A 15,605-nucleotide genomic window follows, 5' to 3' on the forward strand; every position below is an offset into this window, starting at 1 on the left:
CCTTCATGAATATGTCCATTGACAAAACCACAACAGTATGTTTAGATAATCATTTTATGTGTGAATATATCACTTTTGCAATTCTGTTTCTGACAGGGTTGTGAAAACTGGCAAGACTGTCATTTTAGTACAAACATGCTGATGTTTTCCAAACTCATGGGCAGGTGAAAAAAGTTCCTGGAGGGGGAAAAGGGGCTAATGTGAAAAGCTGGCAGAATGACAGGCATTGAGGCTGGAACACATTTTTTGCATTTTAATTACTTTTATGTATCAGCATCTTTTACCTAAATGGCATCTCTAGAAACATTTTTTAATCAGCAGTTTCACAGGAGACTGCATCTTCTTTAAGTGTGATTTTATGTTTTTATGACTTTTAATTTTTAAAATCATTTTCTTATTTTTGCTGGCAACAATAAAGTAATAAGTTTGTGTGCCCCAAAGTTACACAAATAGCAGTGTATTTGTTTTCAAAGCACAAATAACTTGATATCCAATTGATTAAGCGTCAGTTGCTTTTTGATACCCGACACATTAAAAGTTTGACCTTGGGCATTTGTTTTGTTAATGGCAGGACTTTGCTCTTAGCAGATATACAATAGGATACGTGATCAGGACAATTCTAATTTTGAAATACTCATAATTTAAGTTGTGGTGACTTCAGACAAGACAGATTCCATCAAACCTAGTTATATTATCATACGCCCATAATAATAATAATAAAATATTTGCTTTCATATTAGATAATTACATAATCCAACCAAAGCTTTTTCTTTTTTTACATATTAAAAGAATCTGCTGTTTTCAATTATTCTATGGTGGTGAGGAATAAAGGCTAGAAATACCAATGAATACCTTTAATAACCACTTTTATTGTACATATATTTAAGAGTATGAACAAAAGAGAAAAATAAAATATTTTAAGCAATTTGTCAAGTGTTTACAAAAGGCTCATTTTGTTCACGCCTCCTCAAACATTCAGTGTATTTAAACCTGCTAAACTTGTTGATCACACATACTACAGGAAATACTAAGCTGCGATTCAGAAATTAAAATTGAAACATGAGAATTTTAATTTTTTTGTGTAAACACCTGACAAAAGTTAATTTCAGCATGTGTATGTGTTCAGTATTTGTCAAAGATATCTTTCACAATCACAGACATGGTAAGATGAGTTGATTACTTTGGCTCTCAGACGAGGATATGGTATTTACATACATTCACAGGCTTACTAACGTTACACATTTGGCAAAAGATCTGTTCTGACTAGGAAGGAATGCATGATGCATGAAAAAAATAATATAAAAATAATAGTTTTCTTTTCAGGCTTCTCTTATCAGTTCTAAAATTATACTATATTCATGTGACAATCGCTGAACAGTTTTGTCTCCCAAAGTTCCAGAAACATGCAAAATTACACCAACAAAAGATAACAACATAAAGAACTGTCCATATTCCTTACAATATAAGACATTTTGCAATTACAACCAGGGACAGATTATTGTGCTATTTAGGCACAGCATTCAGAGGCACATGTTTATTTAACTATACATTTTTTTAATTCAATGGCTTCTGATTAAATACATTCTGACACATCCCTCAATGGTTGTATTATGCCTGATAATAATTACATTGACTGAAGTTCACCAAAGTTAGCAGCATGTAAGCCCATATGATTGCCTCTTCCAATATTCTGAGTGGAAAATCATTAAATTAAGCCGAAAATGTGCATGAATAATGCAAGAGAATCAGCACACTGCATTCCATTTCCACTAATGAGTAAGTTGAATGTTATAGCAATTATTTAAACATTTTGTAAGAATAAAAGGTATCTTATTAAACAATGAAGGCAATAGAAGCTGATGTTGAGATTTATGTTCACAAAAGTGAAACAAAGATGTCAAGAAAACAACCTACACAAAATCACTGAATACTTTGGGCAGACACCCAAAGGTTTTGTGCACCAGTGCAAATTACATAATGACCTGATCTTTGTTGGCAAGCGGTAATTCAACATATGTTTCAGTCCCTGCCACACATTTCAAAGGCAACAGTTACTTAAAGCTGAAGGAATGTTATAGGATCTATTACTTCACTCGAGTTAAAAAAAACCCTCAATACTTCCTAGAAGCTTCAACAATTTTTAACAACACATTTTCATTGTATTTAAATGGCATTTGGCTGTGTGGAGTTAAAAAAAAAAAAAAGAATGCTAAGTTTGAAACATTGCATTTCAATAGCTTTGTAATTATTTGTTCATGCCACAATGTGCAAAATACTCTAACTAGCAAGTTACAATTATTATTCCAATTAAACAAGTTAAAACATTATGCAAAATAATCATTCCACCCAAAGGTGTGTCAAGTAACAGTTTTTGAGTTTTATAGTCTTTTCCTCACTACTAAATAAATTATCACAGTACCATGAACATATGTCAAGCATACATGTTTGGATATTAACGCAATGGGGAAAATATTCTGGAATCCCTTTGTAAAGCTGTTTGGACTGACACCCCTGTTTTTTTTCCTCCCACAACTATCCTTTTATCCCCCACACCTCTCCGTGTTTAACATCAGTGGAGTCAGTTTGCAGAGCGGTTGGTTCTGCTACTTCGCGGAAAGCGATGGACTTTCAGGTGTTTCGACAGGTGATCACTGCGGGCAAACTTCTTCTCGCAGACAATGCACTGGTAAGGCTTTATGCCAGAGTGGGAACGGCGATGACGGGAGAGCTCATCAGACCGGGAGAATCTGCCAGAATAGGGAACCAAGATGTTATTCAAATGATGTTATGTAACTTATTTACATGTTTGTTGTGGAGCTAGTTAAGTTTAACTCCACTGCAGTTGACTCCTTTGTATTTAGCAACATGTTTTTAAGATTACAATATTTATTCTATATATTGAGGGTCAGCCCATATTTAGCACAAGGCATATGTTCAGACTATTTCTGGCCTGCTCCCCCCTCAATATGTAGCCACTGTATTATACAAGTGACAGCAACAGTAGGTGTGGCTGTGGGTACTTTGAATGCATGAAGGCGATAATTCATTGAGATGTATAAATGTCACTAGCAGTTATTTCAGACCATTTCCACTCTGAACAGGGATTGCACAACAGGCACATTCATCATTTTAATGGCCACCAATAAAAAGGTAGTGGGCAGAGGTCACAAAGCTAAACTGATTTCTTTTGTTTAGGCTCATGTGTTTCACTTATTGTATATATAATAGCAATATTGTCATTGTAAAATTGTTTTCATAATATAAATAAGTAAAAAAGTTGCAAGAGTAAAATAATACATTAATTGCATTACTGTGAACAATATTTATTTTACATTGTAAACTCTCTTGTAGTATACGACACCCTAAAGTAGGTTTATTTTCAAGCTATGGCACCTACTCATGATCTTCTGGCTAAAAATGGGCTGAACTAAAATATAACTATATTGGGATAAATCCTCCTGTGGAACATACATAACTTCAAATGCACTGCTCAATGTAAACCTGATGCACTTCTCCTGAAGAGTGAAGTGACAATATTAGCTATACAGAGAGACTTGCAAACTTACAAACCCATCAGTGCTGTTTTTTTGTATGTGCTACATTATGTTCTCTGATGTTGTTTTTCTGGCATTGTGTGATTTGTTTAAACATCCAATTCAGTTTAACTGTTAACTGTTTTGCTGTTTAAATTTAAATGAAAAGTCAAACTAATCACCATCTTTATCAATTTTCCTTTCAATCTGTGATCAAATATGTCCTCTACCCTCTTATACCTTATCACTGGATAATGTTGGAAATACATATACAAATTTTGTTCTTGCATGCCCAAATGGTCTGTAGCAAGCAGCATGCAGTGGTAACAGCTGATAAAGGTTTGATTGTTTGTACACCATGTTGGATTTTTAAAAAAAATCTGTAACAACAGTCACTTCTCTCTCATCCCCCCCCCCGTACTCATCTACAGGTATCGCCGCCTTCAGAGCTGCATACTGACCTCCGACCCCGCTGACCCACTCAACTTAACTCCACCGGCAGCACAATTTACTTAATATAATGTATTTCTGTATGTATTCTCTATTATCTACTGTATGTCTATTCTCTCCTCAACCTCACCTCTTGTCTCCTCTCCTCTCCTACCTATTCTATCCTCTACCTGTCCTCCCTCTTCCCCTCCCTCTCTACCCAGCCGGCCATCAGCAGGAGGGTCCCCCTATATGAGCCTGGTCCTGCTCAAGGTTTCTTCCTGTTAAAGGAGAGTTTTTCCTTGCCACTGTTGCTTGTTTGGGGTTAGGCCCTGGGATTCTGGAAAGCGCCTTGAAACAATTTTGATTGTAAAAGATGCTATATAAATAAAATTGAACTACAAAGCTACATTGTTCGGCTGTGATGCCAAATTCATCAGCTGACAACCTTAAAAGTCACTGGCCTGACAGAAGTCGAGTACAATGTTGGGACAACAAATTCTTTGGGATTAATCCATCAATTACCAAGAAAGTCTATGAACGTCTGAGCTAAATACAAGCTAAATTCCTATAAATAATAATAATAATAATGCTATTGTTTTTGTTGATTTTTTTCTTATTGTTAGTATTAGCAGTAGTACTGTTAATAATATTTAACAATACATTTTATTTGTAAATGGTTTTACAAATGCTCAAAGGCACTTTAAATTTAAAAATCATACAATACCAACAGAGTTATGAATAGATTATAAAATACAATAACTGTATAAAACACTGAAAAACTATACATAACCCAGTGAAAAGTATCAATGGTCTTGGGCAACAATCCTTTCATGGGATGAACAGTGATAGGCTTTATCATCATGTGCACATGTGACATACAGATGAATAACTTTTAAAAATGCCAAAAGTTCAGGTATTTGTTGTTAGTTCCATCACAAGCATAGGGTCTCCTGAACCCAAGAACACCAATGTGAACTCTTTGTAAAAAAAAAAAAAATCCATGTGTATTATGGTTGTGTCTGTGTGTCTGTCTTTGAGAAATCTGCAAGAGACTGGACAAGAGGGTTGATGGGATTTGATGGAAATTATGATATATGAAAATCACAAAAAGTGACATAAAGAAGCTTCCACGAAAAAGTCTGGCGAATAAAATGGACCCATGAAATCAAATATCTATCCAGAGCTTAAATAGAGTGGAAGGTTACTGTTTCTAAAGCATACCTATGTTTCATCCCCCATAAGAATGGAAAAAACTATTTTGGAATAATTAAGGAAGTGACATACGTATATATTGAGGGCATTTTTCACATTTGGACAGTATTAAGAGCAAAAATGTATATTTTCTAACATTAAGTTTTGAATATACATTCCAGATCTCTGAAAAACGGATTTTTGCAAAAAGGTCTGATTCCATGTGCAGGAAATACATCATGTTCTGAGGTGCTTACAGTTAGAATTAAGGCAGCAGAAGATGTGATAAAAACAGACTCATATATCCCAGACTCTTCACACAAAAGATGGGTATGGTTTTACCTCCAACATGTGCCTCAGCTGCCCTTTTTGCAATGACAGAAAATCTATTTTGTGCTAGTCTGAAGGGAAAGTTTTTATGACGCAATCGTCTGATATATCGCTGTACTGGTGGGCTGTTTGAGTGTGTGTCTAGATATGAGAAGTAGTTGCTGAAAATGAGCAAACACTTGCAACAACGAGTAGGGTACAAAGTCTGCAAACAAAAACTTCAAAAGGTGGTCTATCTAATCTATAACTTTAACAGGCTACCAAAATACAGAGGGAAAAACGGTGTAATAAATTACTTTAAAACATTTGCGTGTTTAGTTTCCATTTAGATTAATGGTTTCCATTTCCATTTAAACTAAATGTTTGAAACAATTCAATGTGTAACATCCAGAAAAAGTACAATCCTATTTGTAAAACATTCCCTTTCATAACTAAGTTATCTTACAAACAATAATCTAGTCCCGCCAGATTTCAAAATGATACAAGTTAAACTATAATCTCAAATTGTGATTCTCGCAATATTGCACCAAACAAGGCTTTCCCCAAACCAAACATTACAGGTTTCATGAGTTTCACTACTGACAGCACCATGCCAAGTCTTATCACCAAAGTCACATCCACCATGTCTGTGAGGACATAGACATGTTATAAGAAGACACAAATCACAATGGCTGAAGTTCGAACAATTTACCTTTGTCGTTCTCTGTCATGAACATGTATCAATGTTGTGACTCACTGGTAAGTATCGCCTTATTTTGCCCAATAGTATGTTTTAGTTCAAAATAAAGCACATTTTGCTGGTGTTCTTAAGCTATATGTGTGTGTGTATGTGTGTATGTATATGTGTGTGTGTGTACAGTATGTATGTATGTATAACTTTTGATCTGTGAAGCATATGTAATGTATTTTCTCCAGCCCATATATAATTGTAAGCATTTGATTTTATTGCTTTAAATGCTCACCTCCATCCACAGCCAGGCCACGTGCAGGCAAAAGGCTTCTCCCCTGTGTGCCTCCTCAGATGGGCTTTGAGGTGGCTGCTCTTGGTGTACATCTTATTGCAGCCAGGAAAAGAACACTTGTGCATTTTAATAAGGTCTGCTACTGCACCCTTCTGGTACCTTTGGCTTCCAGCAAAGAACCCTGCAGCAGGACTTTGGGCTAACCCACCTTCTCCCAACCCAATGGGTTTTGCAGCTATTGGCACTGGTGCAATCCGAACAAACTTAGATGATGCACTTACATTTTTCTTTGATCCAGTAATGTTTACTGGTGAAAGCACTTGAGGTACCAATGTAAAGGTCTGCCCCTGGATGCTGACCAGGAGTTGGGCAATTTTGATATCTCCCTGAGTCTGACTTGGCTGGGTTGCAACTTTCTGGGTTTGCTGTGTACTGGGATTAGATATGGCACTGGGGGTGGGTTCCGGTTTTATATTTATGGGCTGGATTTGTAGGATGACAGGCACACTAGATGGATCATTGATATTTGCCATCACAGATGATGGTGTAGCACAATGCTCCTGTTTGATTCCATCATTTTCACCATAAATGGAACTTGAAACAGATGAATGGCTACAATCTCTAACTGATATTGAACTGCCCACATCTAATGGTTTGGTCTCTGTGCAAGAGGAAAGGGGAGAATTTGCCACAGGTACAGTCTGATCTGAATTCCATGATGCTGGCACAGGTTCTCCTGATAAAGTCCTTGAATTGTCTGCCTCTGCATCCTCCGATGTGGTAGACATGCCTTCATCACTTTTGTCCTCTTCTTTTGACATTAATGAGATCATATTCTCCTCTAGAAACTCTTCAATCTCCTCTAAGGTGGGCTGAAAGAGAAGTGCTGTGGGATCCTGCATGTCATCCAAAAAGACAGGGAACTCATAACAATCCTGTTTTGGTTGCTGCTCCCCCTTGGTCTCCCAGGTCAGACCTATAGGTAAATGAGGGTTAGGTGAGAATGAAGAAACAGGCGCAGACAACAGCGGTGATGCTGATGGTGAAGAATGGGGGGTATCTGAACTCAATGAGGCGCTAAGAGGGGCCTGTGAAAAGATAAGGTCCAGTAAACTATCTTGACTGTCTCCTGTTGAGGAACCACAGTTCCCATTGTTACAGATTCTTTTGTTTCCATATTTACAGTTGAGAATATGCCTCAATGTTGGTGATGATGACTCAGGGCTTGAGCAGATAGAAGAGACAGGGCTGGATGAGTCACTGAGGTCTTCTTCAGAAGTGTGAGGGGAGGATGTAAGCCCATAGTAAGGGTTATGGTGATTATAGATGCACTTGTCTGTTACCATGATTCCTGGTAACACTCCACCATCGACATGGTGACGTGAGTTGGAGTAGAAGGTTTCTTCACAAAGTATCAGTTGATCGACCATTCCTGTGTGGCTGATCTTGGATGCGCTTGAGAGCCTTTGCCAATATTCAGTTCGCTCAATATTAATGAAAATGTTTTGTCTCCTGTCTGCAAAGGAGAAACATCATCAGTGGAAGACTTTGCTTTGTTTGAATTCTATACCCACCAAAGTAAAATCTGGTTCTCAGTACAAGCAACCTTTTGGTTTACCAACATTTAAATGAAAACACACCGACAGTACAGCACAGCTGTGAGCAATGGAAAGAGATTCATGTTTAACTGAAAATACCTCATGTTGGTACTGTATGAACATGAGCAAAGCAACAGGATAGCTGAAAAAACAATGAAGATCAAAAGCTGGCTACTACTGTGCTTGTTTCAGAGGTCTGAAACCGATAACAATTTGAAAGGAAAGGCAACGGCACGTACAGAAAGTTTAATTCTGATGCCGTGCGTGCATGCGTGCGTGTGTGTGTGTGTGTGTGTTTGCTGCAGCTGCTGGCTGAAGCTTTCACATTGACCATTTGAAACCAAGTTACCCTTTCTCACCAGGTCTACATTAAAGCCAAATGGCTGTACTGTTGCAGTATTGCTTGGTGATTGATATCAAACAGCTAGAAAATGTCAAGATTACTTAAACAAATTAAGGCTTAAACAAATTAGATTCAGTGCCTCTACAGTAAAACGGATTGTATATTATCATAAACAGAGTCACTGGTTTTGTGCAATCTAGCGTCATTGAGATCACCTCTTGGCCCTTCTGCTACACGTGTACTGCAGAAAAAGATTCAGCGCCCACTGCTGTACAGACAATGACATCGGCTGGACCCTACATTTTTTTTCAATTGTTTTTAAAGCTGTACATGTTTAATTCTGGGTATGAATGTTTGATGCAGATTCTGCTCCTTTAACATCCCCCATGTGGTTAATTAAGTGATGGTTAATTAGATGGTAACGCTGAGCTCGAACGGGATAAAATATATACTAATGGGGGAGGAGGGGGTCTACTCCTGCTTTGCCAAGGTACTACCTCATGGGGCAAAGACGTTTGAGGACGTCTTGGCTTGCGAGATAAGTTTGCCCTGCGGTAACTCTGTCGCCCTGAACCAGTTGCCTTTGGCAGCAGTTCGTTTTGCCAGTCGCGATCACGCCGAAGATATTCCTAAAGGTAAATGTGGGAAGTGAAACGAGGGTCGTTCTGCATGACCAGAAAAAATAACTGACACATTGTAAATATCCACTCTAACTTGTCAAAGGGGAAAAAAGCCATTTTATGTTCTTACGTTAAGTGTGAGATCTCCTTCTTAACTAAAAAACACGGTTTCACATTACGGGCAACAGCTACCTCCGAAAGACCTTGTGCAGGTGAAAAAAAGTTTATACTATGCAGTCGGAGCAGCTTCCCGACTTTTAATGCACTTACCAATAGAAGAGATATTCGCCGGCGCGCTGGGCTCTTTTCTGGGAAAGTTGCTGTCAAATCGCTGTCAAACCGTCTAACCGTGTGTAAATGTCTATGGAAATCCACGTCTCTCTCTCTCTCTCTCTCTCTCTCTCTCTCTCTCTCTCTCTCTCTCTCTCTCTCTCTCTCTCCCGCATACAAACGTGCGCGCGCGCACGCACGGTGACGCCAGACCCTAGGCCGGCCTCTCTTCCCGAAAAAGAGCCAATTGCGGCGGGTCGGGGAGGCGAGCCTTTATAAACTTGCACTCTAATTCGACAGTTGTAACGTACTTTCATGACAGCTAAGTTAATTAAGAAGTTGGTTAGTGCGCGCGCGCGCGTGTGTGACAGAGAGAGAGAGAGGCATTGTATTGTACGGTAATTGACACTTGCTTTGGCAAAGTAAACAATTGTTTTCCATGCCAATAAAGCACTTTAAACTTGAATTAAATTGAGATAAAGTTGTGTTTGAATCTACACATGATTACAGAAGTAAGTAATCAAGCATACCGTCAAAATACAATAATATCCTCTTGTCAACTAAATTCCTTACGCATAATGCATCCAACACTTATTTCATTCTTTACATTCTCCCATGACCTCTCTGACCATATGTATATAATTTTACTAATGTTATACTTCATCTATTATCATATCATGATTTTAGAAATCTGTTGAGTCCTCAAAAATCATGTTGTGATTTTCCAAAGAGGAACATAGCAAGAAGAAGAGTACCTTACTTGTCTGGTACTCTGTACACACACACACATATACGAACTGATTAAAATTGAATGGTTCAAATTCTATAATGAAACACCATTTTGGGGGGGGGGGGGAATATTTGTTAATTCAAAAAAGTAAGACAAAGCAGTTTGTTGAATAGAATTTCCACTTTTTCCTTTAACCAACTATACAATGAAATTTAAACAAGGAAGTTGAGCTCAAATTAGCCTTCACATCAAAAGCTGTGGGTTTTGGAGCAAAATAAATGCAAACTAAGAAAATTTATTCCAATCAATAGTTAACATAGGTCATAAATGATACACAGTGATATTTTGGCTCTTTTCTGACAACTTAGAGGAATTTTATAAGGGCATTGTGTTTGAGCCATTCTAAGATACTGCCAGCATCATTTGGTGAGTGCTGTTTGTAATTCAATTTTAATAAGACATCATAAATACCAAAATTTAGACTTCTCTGCTGCTTTGTCCTGCTACTGGCCAGACTTGATGAAAGCCTAAAGTGCAGGACACAATTACAGGAGAATATTACAATGACAGCATCTGGCCTGTCAGATGCTAATGACATTCTTCAAGGCCTAGAATAAGGTTAGTAAATGGCATGTGGTCATTGTTGCTGACAACAAAGTAAATATTATCTATGGCTGCCAAAACAGCCCTGTCAATATTTTTTGTTAATATTGATTCACCAGACATGTTTGTGGAGCAACTATAGATGACCATAGTGTGTACTACCAACATTTAGCTTAAGAACTTAGACTTTAATTTGAAATTTAGATTTAACAATGACTATCCTCCTTGAACCACCACCTTACTGCGATGGAGGGGTTTGTGTGCCCAAATGATCCTGGGAGCTAGGTTGTCCAGCACTGTTATGCCCATGGTAGGGCCTCCGAAGGCACACAGGTCCTAGGTGACAGGCCAGACTAAGGGTGGTTCAACAACCCATCATGAAGATAATACAATCAAGGTTGTTTACGTTGCCCAGATTGGTGTCACCGGGGCTTCACTCTGAAGCCAGACCTGGGGTTGAGGCTCACAGGCTCGCAGGACACCTTGGACCGGGGATCGATGATCGACCCTGTTGTCATCTTCTCTGACCTCCAGCTGTATGTTTTGCATCTCAGGCATCTTTTTAAAAAGAATAATCTTTTGGTCCTCTGTGTCACATTTTTTGGACACTACTTCCTCCTCCACAACACTAAGCCCGTGAATCCAACTCAACACCAGGTGGTGATCGGCTGACAGCTCAGCCCCTCTCTTTACCCGAGTGTGCAAAACATGGTAGTAGGGGGATCACACTCCTCAGCCTCCCTGGTAAGATCTATTCAGGGGTACTGGAGAGGAGGGTCTGCCGGATAGTCAAACCTCGAATTCAGGAGGAGCAATGTGGACGTGGGATGGTGGACCAGCTCTACACCCTCAGCAGGGTCTTTGAGGGTGCATTGGAGTTTGCCCAACCAGTTCACATGTGTTTTGTGGACTTGTAGAAGGCATTTGACTGTATCCCTCGGGGGTCCTGTGTGGGGTCCTCCGAGAGTATGGGGTGTCGGGCCCCCTGATATGGGCCGTCCACTCCCTGTACGATCGGTGTCAGAGTTTGGTCCACATTGCTGGCAGTAAGTCGAACTCGTTTCTGGTGAGGGTTGGTCTCCGCCAGGGCTGCCCTTTGTCACCGATTCTGTTCATAACTTTTATGGACAGAATTTCTAGGTGGTCATGGTGTTGGGGGGGTCCGGTTTGGTGACCTCAGGATCGGGTCTCTGCTATTTGCAGATGATGTGGTCCTGTTGGCGTCATCGGCCTGTGACCTCCAACGATCACTGGATCGGTTCGCCGCCGCGTGTGAAGCAGCTGGACTGAGAATCAGCACCTCCAAATCCGAGGCCATGGTTCTCAAAAAGGTGGAGTGCCTTCTCCGGGTCAAGGAGGAGATCCTGCCCCAAGTGGAGGACTTCAAGTACCTTGGGGTCTTGTTCACGAGTGAGGGAAGAATGGAGCAGGAGATCGACAGGCCGATTGGTGCGGCTTCGGCAGTAACATCCCGAACAACATCCCGAATTCCTCTTCTTAATCATCTGAATCAGACTCACCGACCGGTTCCGGTTCAGCGTTGATTTTGTGAAAGCTCTTACAATACATGAAGACGGTATCATAACCCATGCGTCTACAATCCACCCGCATATGGTGGCATAACTTGCCCTCCGCTGCCTCATAGTCTTTGTGAAGGAGTGTTCGCCTTCCGTCATCCAGCGCTCTGTCCGTTTCCGTGGCAGCCGAGAACCACGGTGAACGACGACTTCTCGTGCCCAGTTGTGCGTATCGCCACAGTGCTGGTCCCTTTTTCTCCACTTTGTGGGTCAAAGGGATGTGAAAAGTCAGAGGGATCTCATCCATGTTGGTGATGTGGCTGGGCGCGGTTATTTATATATATTATATATATTATATTTATATATTATTTATATATTATTTGTCGCGGCAGTAGGTGCGGAAGATGGCCGCCCTCTCCTGGTTAGGGTCAGGGAAGATGGCCGCCCTCTCCTGGTAATCCGCGGGCAGCCGCTGCGCAACAGTTGTCCTTGCGCATATGGAGAGATGCCGCCGCCTCATAAAGCGAAAACACTAAGATTGCTTGATTGCCATTTTCAGCCGCATATTCGATGGCCTGCAGTTTAAAGTAAGCCTCATTCATACGCGTGGCGCCATTTTAGGGGATCCTTATGCGTAGGTGTGCTGCTAATCGATTGGCGGAGCGTTTACCATAGTGCACACACCAAAGGCGCACAGATTTTGGAACCCACACAGGGCGCACCATATTATAAGGCGCACCGTCTATTTTTGAGAAAATCTCAGTGTTTTAAGTGTGCCTTATAGTCATGAAAATGCGGTATAACAAAGCAAAATACAATACCATTGGATAAATCCAATACTAAAGCTTTAGTAAAATAATGAATAGAAATAAAATGTATTATCTCATGGAAGCACTGTGTGAATAATAAAGTTTTAAAGGCTGATTTAAAAGAAATGAGTTTGAGAGCAGTCCTCATGAAGTTTGTTCCAGAGGAGAATGATAGCTAAAATCTGCTTTAATTTGTTTTTGACACCACGAAACATGAGGAAACCACTTCCTGAGGATCTGAGGGGTCTGGTTGTTTCATATTGTACAAGTATTTAGGCCCAAGGCCATTCAATGCTTTTTAGACAAGTGAGATTTTGAAGTCGGTTCTTTGACATTCAAACAGCCAGTGCAGTGATTTAAGCACAGGTGTAGCGTGTTCCCCCCACTTCATGTGAGTAAGGGCTCTGGCTAAGCGGTAGCTATCTGACTGATTTATTATTTAGACCTTTAAACACACCATTACAATAATCCAGCCTACTGAAAACAAATACACAAACAAGTTTTCTTGTAAATCTTGTTTAGTGAGTAATCCTTAATTCTTGCAATCAATAAACTGATTTTGCAATTGTCCGATGTGGTTATTAAAGTTCTAGTCTAAGTCCATAAATGCACCAAAATTTCTAGCTTTATTCATTGTCTTAAGTGAGATGACATGAGATCTAACCTTTCCTTTTTGGGGCCACAGCCAATTGCTTCAATTTTTCTGTATTCGGTTGTAAAAAGTTCTGACACATCACTCATGGATTTCAATTGTGCATTTTCTCAGCAAATATAAGGGGCTGCTTTCATTAGTTGACATTGATGTATAAAGTTCTGTGTAATCTCATGATTGGAGACATTAAAATATTCCATAATCTGAGCCAGAGTAGGTATTAAATCAAAAAGGCCCATGCTTGGACTTTTGCTCCACAATTGATTTTCATATACTCAGATTCATAGTTACCAATTGACAATGTCTTGTGTGTAAGAACTGAAATGGAATTTGAGTGTGAAATGTAAATTGAGTCCAAAAGGAAGGGTTGAAATGGAAATTTAGGAAGGGTGTGGTGGAGACTGGGAGAGCACTTGAGCCCGTTTGCCACCTCATGCATTTACAGGAAACAAAGGCGCCCTGAGGTTCAAAGGAGACCTGTGTCAAACGACTGGGGGGGACGACATTCTCAGCCATTCAACTTCTTGCGCCAGCCGAAACACAGGCTGTGAAGGCACCAAACACACGCGGTGCATGCAGCGCATATGCTGTGAAGACGTCCTCTGCTGAGGCCTCTTAGATGAGGATGGACTGATGCTTATGGGGGACTGATGCTGAGTCAAAAGGCTATAGATATTCTTAGCTTGAAATCTGCTTCACATCCATTTTTAACAATTTAAAAAAAAACATTTGAATAAAAGTTTTAGATTTTACCTTGTCCTGGTTAAGCAACATATGGCAGTGTGGTCAGTCACAAATGCAGATTTTTTTCAAGGTTAGAAAATTACTGTGATATTGAAGTAAAGGTTAATGAACTGTGACTTCAGCCAAGTGACGCACATCAAATAATCCAGAGGCCACTGCTCCCAACAACAAACACATTCATAGGTCCTTCTGCTCTGTTATTGTATGGGTTTTCTTTCACACATGGGACACAAGGAAAGCAAAACGGGTAAAGATAAATTCATTAAATTTTAAGGACATTGTTTTCCTTCGCTACATCAGCTGCCAGACACTCACAAGACATGGCAAGCAAGCAAAGTAATTTAATCTTCTTTCAAGGATAACAACCAAATTTAAATGTGTTTATGTTGCTTTATCAATCAAAAAACATTCACAAGTTTAAAAACCAACATATAAAAAAGGAAAAGAAATAAAGTTTAGCAGACTAGGTGTGAAAGTAAAGGATCCTGACAACAACGCTTACGTATTTAAGTTGAGCATAGTCCATGAGTCCTGCACTTATTTGCTCCCATTTGCGTTTCATTTGTAAACATGACCAGAGTTCATAATTTCAAAGCCATGGACAAATCTTTTTATCAATGGACTTTTTGTAAAGAAAATTTTCTTTGTGTTATTTTATATACCTTTCTAACAGTATTAACACAAAAAGTGAATAAATCCAACAGCAGAATCCCCCCCCCCCCAAAAAAAGAAGCAAGTACGCTGTGACATGTGAGCAGATGTGTTAAAAGATTGAGGGAAACTCAAAAGAACAGCATAGCTACTGTTCTGAAGATATTGGAAGAAATCCCCACTTGAAATCTGTCCCCACTTGATGACTGTTCCTCCAATAATGTCTGTCTGTCTGTCTGTTATTATTATTTTTACTTGATGACTGTTCCTCCAATAATGTCTGTCTGTCTGTCTGTTATTATTATTATTATTACTACTACTACTACTACTACTACTACTACTACTAATAATAATAATAATAATAATAATAATAATAATAATAATAATATTTTCTAGGAGCTGTCCAGGAGCTGTTTCTTTTTCTTTCTTTTTTTTACTTTTTCCAGAAAAAACCTTTTTCTGTAATCAAGTTCTGGGAGATCTCCCAGGAGAGCAACCATTATCTCAGCAGAAGCATACCCATATCTTACACTATTACTATGCCACAAGCAGCAGATTGACTAAACCTAGAAGCACTCAGCTTGAAATGTACCTTTCCTTGTTTTTCCAACTTTGAAGGC

The 15,605-nt window shown here is 39.4% G+C and overlaps 1 protein-coding gene across 1 annotated transcript; it reads right to left on the reverse strand.

Moving 5' to 3' along the window:
- Positions 1-849: 849 nt before the first annotated feature.
- LOC101076255 (Krueppel-like factor 15) lies at positions 850-9,390 on the reverse strand. The gene is made up of 3 exons (XM_003963060.3): positions 9,280-9,390; positions 6,449-7,964; positions 850-2,747 (listed from the first exon to the last, which is right to left on the reverse strand). Exons 2-3 carry the CDS (start codon positions 7,876-7,878, stop codon positions 2,579-2,581), a joined length of 1,599 nt encoding a protein of 532 aa, XP_003963109.3. The 5' UTR covers positions 7,879-7,964; positions 9,280-9,390; the 3' UTR covers positions 850-2,578.
- Positions 9,391-15,605: the final 6,215 nt, after the last annotated feature.

This window comes from Takifugu rubripes, chromosome 3, assembly GCF_901000725.2.
Source record: "Takifugu rubripes chromosome 3, fTakRub1.2, whole genome shotgun sequence".
Classification (NCBI taxonomy): Eukaryota; Metazoa; Chordata; class Actinopteri; order Tetraodontiformes; family Tetraodontidae; genus Takifugu; species Takifugu rubripes.

Coding starts and splice junctions, on each gene's coding strand:
- LOC101076255 (XM_003963060.3), bottom strand. CDS start 7,878: ATGGTCGATCAACTGATACTTTGTGAAGAAACCTTCTACTCCAACTCA. Junction 2,748..6,448: donor TGGCCTGGCTGTGGATGGAG/GTGAGCATTTAA, acceptor CTATTCTGGCAG/ATTCTCCCGGTCTGATGAGC.